The 6647-nt window shown below is 60.7% G+C and overlaps 2 protein-coding genes across 2 annotated transcripts; one reads left to right on the forward strand and one right to left on the reverse strand.

The window, feature by feature from the left end:
- Positions 1-2234: 2234 nt before the first annotated feature.
- On the forward strand, positions 2235-2729 carry MNEG_3408 (hypothetical protein; the record flags this gene model as incomplete). Its single annotated transcript, XM_014048111.1, has 1 exon — positions 2235-2729. The coding sequence occupies one exon, from the start codon at positions 2235-2237 to the stop codon at positions 2727-2729; it is 495 nt and encodes a 164-aa protein (XP_013903565.1).
- A 1955-nt stretch (positions 2730-4684) lies between these two features.
- On the reverse strand, positions 4685-5062 carry MNEG_3409 (hypothetical protein; the record flags this gene model as incomplete). The annotated part of the gene is made up of 1 exon (XM_014048112.1): positions 4685-5062. The coding sequence occupies one exon, from the start codon at positions 5060-5062 to the stop codon at positions 4685-4687; it is 378 nt and encodes a 125-aa protein (XP_013903566.1).
- Positions 5063-6647: the final 1585 nt, after the last annotated feature.

Consider the following 6647-nt stretch of genomic DNA (forward strand, 5'->3'; position numbering starts at 1 on the left):
TGCGCCGCGCTACCCTGGCTGCGCCTGCTGAGCCCAGCCCCTGGCTGCGTTCCAACTGACAAGTATCTCCATCACCACGCTTCTGCCACACGTCCTGCATTGGAATCAGTGCCTCTATGCCTCAGGAGGAGGCCCCAACGTGACCCTGAATATGATGATGCTCCTGCTATGGCAAACGCAGTGGCGCTTTCGCCCACAGCTGCAGCACGCGCACAGTGTCGTCGCACTCGACACCGCTGATTCGGGCTTCCAAAGCCGTTGCATGCGCTTGAATGCAACAAACTTTGTGTTTGCGCGTTATCGCGCCCGTACAGGTCCCCATAAATGCGCCATGGAGCGCTCTAGAGCGCCTGCTGCTGAGATGCGAACTGCCAGCTATCCGCACGAGGTACCCACCCAAACGAGCGACATAAACCCTATGTTAGGCACGAAGAACATAGTGACTGTCGAACAATTCGCTCCTGCATGGCGCGGGCTATACCGACACGACGAAGAGACGTAGCAGCAGCATCCGTAGTATCTGTCAATGATGCGATAGATTGCAGTGTTGTAGATTGTGAGCGAGTTTGCGTTCGAGCAGTGCCTTGGAGAAGTCCGGTGGAGAGGCTCGATCCGCGAGATCGAGCCCAGTGACCCCGTGAATGTATGTACAATAAACGTACATCCCAGCTGCTTGCTGCTTGTCAGGGGCCCACAGCGTTTTGGCGGTGATGTATGGGAGTGAGACACACCACAGTTGAGCTCTGATGAGCAGCGAGTGCCTACCTCGGAGAAGTCCAGCATTGGAGAGGCTCGATCCGCGAAACCGAGCCCAGAGACCCCGTGAATGTATGTATCATACACTTACATCCCAGATGTTTGCTGCTTGCCAGGGGCCCGCAGCGTTTTGGCGGTGATGCATGGAGCGAGACACACCAGAGTTGAGCTCCCAGCAGCGCCTCGGAGAAGTCCCAGCATTGGAGATGTTGAATCCACGAGAATCAGCCCAGAGACCCCGTGAATGTATATATCATACACTTACATCCCAGCTGCTTGCTGCTTGCCAGGGGCCCACAGCGTTTTGGCGGCGATGTATGGGAGTGAGACACACCACAGTTGAGCTCCGAGCAGCGAGTGCCTACCTCGGGGAAGTCCAGCATTGGAGAGGCTCAATCCGCGAGATCGAGACCAGAGACCCCGTGAATGTATGTATCATACACTTACATCCCAGCTGCTGCTGCTTGCCAGGGGCCCACAGCGTTTTGGCGGTGATGTATGGGAGCGACACTCACTAGAGTTCACCTCGAAGCAGTGCCTACCTCGGAGCGAGAAGTCCAGTGGAGACACTCGATCGGCGAGACAGAGCCCAGAGCCGAGGGCCCAGGACCCAGAGGCCCCGTTACTGTGTCAACTAAACATTTACACCCCAGCTGCTCGCTGCTGGCCAGGGGCCCACAGCATTCTTGCGATTTTGTAATATGGCAACATGTCAAACACACACCAGAGATGGAGCTGAGGAAGCTGACGCCAAAGCGCTGGCGGCACAAGGGCAGTGCTAGTGTGGAGCTGAGCACATGTGTATTTACTTTCATCCGGTGCTGTGGCGAGCATGTTTGACGAGGGGCCGTGCGCCGAGGTTGTCGATGTTCAGACCGCATGACGGGTGCGCATAGCCTCGGGCTGCCCGGGTTGCCACATCGTACTCAAATTGCTCGCCATAAATCGTGTTACACACCTTCCGTCGGTTCTTCACCATTTTTCTCTACGCGCACTCGTTCGTGCTGTACGATCTCCGTGGTCGAGGGCCGCTGGATCAGCTTTCCTCGGAGACGTCCCGAACGGCGCAGAGCTGTGTCACAGCGTTGGAAAGTCGCACGTTTCCAGAATCAGGTGCGAGCCTGCGGTCGCACTGCGCTCAGATCGATCGGTGGGGCCCTTGTTGTCGTTTCCTCGAACAGCGACAGGCAGCACGGCCTCGCTCTCACCACCGCGTCTATTCCAACTTGTATCAAAGACATTATCAACGACATGGCCTGCAGCCACTGCCGTCTTGCGGGAGGTGCGGCGCGATTGGGGGCTGACCCTCCACATGACTGCACTAGGCATGCTTGGCAGAGCAGAGCGCCGCACGACGCCCTGTTTGCTGCACTGCTGACGACCGTCCTGCTGTAATTGTCCTGTCCTCTCGCTGCAAGCCGCATGCACAGCCTCAACCCAACCTACGCAAACCCCTCGCCTTGCCTCGCTCTGCAGTGATGCTCCTGCTGCTCCTGCTCCTCACCCCAAGCACCCCAGCCGCCTTCCTCATCGCCCCCGTCCGCTGGACGACAAGCGAGCGGGCCACCACCGTCTTCATGCCGCGTGCCATCAAAGCCATCCCCGGCACCATGGCGGAGCCGACCCCTTTCAAGCGCGCCGCCTCCGCTCAGCCTGGCAGTGTGCCACACCAGGATGACGCCGACGCGAGCTTCAAGGGCGTGGCCATTGAGGGCGCCCCCTCGACCGTCGGCGCCCCCACTGCCGCCGGCCAGGCAGGTGGCAGCGCCTCTGCACCGACCAGGCGGGGCTCGTGGTACCGCATGCTGCTGGGGGAGCGACCGGCTGCGGCCCTGAGCACACCCACGGTCAGCGCTGGCCGCGGCCACACCGGCTTCAGCTCTGCCCTGGCCGGTATTGACCCTGCCTCTAGCTTTGTCGACGGCATCGACGGCCTTGTCCCTGAGCAGGGCGGCACAGGCCAACTGGGTTGATGCACCGCCAGGCCCTTGCCCCACCCTGGGCTGCAACCACTGCTGTCAAGCAGCCCTGCCCTCCTTGATGCAAGCAAAAGCAGTTGCACGGTGTCGAGTTGAAATTGAATTGCGCACGCACGGCGTGCGCAAAACCGCAAGCCCGTATGAGCGTACATGTACCTGCGCTCCAGTTCTATGAACAAGCAACCGCGATGAACGTGCAGGCCCTCCGTCCCTGCTGGCGAGGCTTCTCTACATGTTCTCTGTGAACCCGGTGCATCACGCAGCCACTTGCTGCTGGACATATGCCTGTTTATTGTTCGAACACAGCGTGTGTTGCCCCCGCCGTCGCGGCCACCTGGCTTGCATCTGAGGGCCTCGGCCGACGCCCCACTCGCCTCCCTCGTCACCTGCTCGGGCTGAATGCACACCAGCAACGCGCCCCTGCAAGGCGGCACGGTGTGATGCGCGTACTTTCTAGGCCGTTGAGTGCAGGCGCACTGGCATGGTGCCTGTCGGGCCCCGCCACATGATGCATATTAGGAATTCGACCCGCCTGCAAAGTTGTGGGATTTGCAAACTGCCGCGCGCCGCCCGGCGCCCCGCTGGCACTGCCTCCGCTCTGCTCAGGCAGGCGCGTTTGTTGGCGCAGAGGGCTGACAGCCGCCAAGCTCGAAGGAAGGCAGGAAGGGCATGGGACGCGGGATGCCTGGTGTGGTTGACCAAGCCACCGTTGCTGATTGTGAGAAATTGTGGGACATGAGGCTGATGAGGAATTGAGTGCTGCTTGCTTTGCGGCCATGCGTGTGGGTGGCATTGCTGTTGTGGATTCTGTACGTGTGCAAACACCATGAGCCTGGGCGGCTCCAGCTGGCTATCGCCACCATTTGTAACATCATTGTACAAATCATGTCAACCTGGCGGCTCCAGCAGGCGACCGACCACGAAATCCTGTCACAATGCTTTGCTGTCAAACAAATGCATTGACACTTCTGCCGGACTCTTCGTGCATAATGGCCTTGGCCTTGCTTGTTACATCGCGTTCGGTATGCGCCGGGTACCACACTGCGGCACAGGGCGGGTGCCCCGACCGCGAGCCAAGTGGGGGGTGGCCCCTGGCCGCCAGGCGACCAGGCTGGGCACCACAGGACCGGCCGCGCACGGTGCGGTCACCGATGAGCACGGCAAGGCAGCCTCCGCAGCAAGCCACAGCCGTGTCGCCGCCAGGGCTACGACGCCTCACGTTTGCTAGCTGTTGAAAGCTGGGCCCCGTCATCATGTGGCATCAGCGTGTCGCAGTCATGGAACCCAGCACCCAATGCTGTGCTCTGGCCTGGTGTTGGGCCGCAGAGAAGGTGGTATGATATCTTCAGCTGTCCTAACAGCTGCAAGCCGATCGCAACAGCCGCGACACACGCAGTTGCAGCTGGGGCGTTGTGGCTGCATTTCTGGCTGTGTTGCAAGCTGGCAGAACCCCAAAACGTCAGACCTGTGCCGCGCAGAGCTCAGCTATAAACCCTGTCTGCTGTGTGACCGAAAACAGATGTCCGCTTTTGGCCGCAACAGATCGGAGGCTGGTGCTGAGCGTGGCCCGGCATCCTGTGAAGGATCCATGTGCTGTCCAAAACGCCAACATGTTTGGCAGGGTTTACTGCTACGGGCATGTGAAATAAGAGACACAAGGACAGCTGCAGCGCCATAATGAACTCACACGTTCGTGCCTTAGCTAAGCGCATGCGTGTAGCGCTTGCGACTGCTTTGTCGCGGCCCCAGCAATAAGATGTTGCTGCGGCACACTCCTTGCTGATTGCCTGTGCTTTGGATAAGTGCTTGTGCATTTGCAGGAGCATCATAAAACCCTACCGTTTAAAAGCAGGCACGGCTCTAACCATCGCACTGGCCTGCCAGCTATTGAGCAATGACATGAAGACACAAAGGCAATGCGCCCAAGGTGTTCCCATAGCAACCAAACGTCATGCAAAGGCACACTGCAAGCCGATCAGCCACAACCCCCTTTCACTCATCACCTCCCACCCCATCTCGTTGCCGGTGCCGCTCTCCCCATGCGCCGCCTTGGCCTTGGCAGCGGCAGCCCCCTCCAGGTGCCGGACGTACGCCGCCATTGTCATGGCCCGCTCTCGCCGCTGAGCAACGGCCGCCTCCGCCGCAGCCGTCTTGATGTAGACGCGGGAGCCCTGGACCTGCAGCTCGGCGACGCGCCGCACGACAAGGTTGAGCTTGCGGCACAGCGGCCTCCAAAGCTTCTGGCCCTTACGCCACGAGACGTCGCCCGCGCTTTCAAGCTGCAGCACCGACTTGCCGTTGACGCGCGGCGCGCTGACCCACGCCATGAGATGGGGGACGCTGACAAAGGTGCTGAGCTTGGGGATGGCCCTCAACGGGGAACCCCAACGCTCGCAGCCGCGCCAGCGGAGGCCGCGCCGTCCCTGGCTCCTGCGTTGAGCGCGCCAACGCCGCTGGTGCTGCCGCCGCATGCAACGCCGCTGTTGCCACCGCTGCCGCAAGAGCTGCCAGAGAGCGCCGCAGCTGCTGCTACTGCTGCTGCTGCTGCAGCCGCAGCAGCTACAGCAGAGGAGGGACCTGATGCCGAGCTGCCGCCGCTGTCGCTGCCCTGCTGCATCGTGGCTCTCAGCACACTGGCAACCAGCGCGCTGAGGCTCCCAGCGCCAGAGCCGCCCAAACCTGGGCCCAGGTGTGCCATGCTGTCCATCGTGGGGTTGAGCAGCTGGCGCCCCTCACTTGATAGGGGCGCAGCAGCGCTGCTGATATTCAAAGCAAGCTGCTGCTGCTGCATCTGCTGCTGCTGCTCCATCTTTGTGCGCATGCCAGCCAGCTCTGCGCGCAGCTGCTGGACTTGCTCGCGGGTGCTCACGGGCCACACTTGGTCGTATGCGCCAGCCTTGAGCTTCTGCTGGTGCTGCGCCAGCACGTCCCTGGCGTGGGGGTGGCAGCCAGACTGTACAGTGACCACCCACAACCCTTCTTGAGATGGACCCAGCACGTTGCATGCCATTCACTTGGCAGCACCTTGTATTCTGCCTTATATTGAAATCATGCGTGGTTCCCCGCATGCAAGATCCCACCTAAACTCCTGGCACTGAATCAGGAACCTGTGGATGGGGTTTGCCTCGGCGGCCGCCCGCCCGTCTGTCTCTACGCTGCTCAGCAGCTCGGACGCGTCCTGCACCACCACCTGAGCCAGGTGCGCCAGCACCTTGGGCAGGGGAGCGCTGACGGCGGGGGCCTCGGTCCCATCGCTGCCACCTACGCACAAGGAAAGGGCCCGGCATGCTTATCGGTTCTTTGGGGTGAGAAGGTACAGGGGAATCAACCCGCACACAGTTGGCCGCAATCTCCTTGCAACACCCCCTACGCACCTGGTAGCGCAGCGTAGCCAGGAAGGGGAACACAATAAGAATGAGGCTGTCAGAGAGAACGACGCAGAAGCGCTCAGGAAAGAAGGCTGCTGGGTTGTCCTTGACCCAGCCGCCGGCTGCCAGCAGGCCCTTAGGCTTGAAGATCTTGATGTAGCTCAGCGGAAGCGCTGTGCGCAGCCAGCTGCCAAGCCGTGCGGTAAAGCATGGGGTCAAAGAAGACAGAGGGGGGGATGAGGCAGGGTGATAATGGAGAACCAGCAGTGCGCCGTGAGGTGCGGTGCGAGCACTTCTGCTGTGCACCTCTGTGCCGGTATGCACTGCAGTGTGGCAAGGAGCCAGCAGCCACAGGCCCGCTGGTTCAATCAGGTAATGTCCTAGTCAGCATTCTCACCCCGTCCTGACAGCCCTGCTTGTCCAGGGTGCGCGCCGCAAACATCCGGAAAGCATGCGTCACCTGAGCCTGCGTTGACATTATGGATAACATGCATGGGTGCAAGCCAACTGCACGCTCCGCTTGAGGTACAGGAGAGTGTGCCAA

The sequence above is a fragment of the Monoraphidium neglectum genome (genome assembly GCF_000611645.1).
Source record: "Monoraphidium neglectum strain SAG 48.87 unplaced genomic scaffold scaffold00428, whole genome shotgun sequence".
Classification (NCBI taxonomy): Eukaryota; Viridiplantae; Chlorophyta; class Chlorophyceae; order Sphaeropleales; family Selenastraceae; genus Monoraphidium; species Monoraphidium neglectum.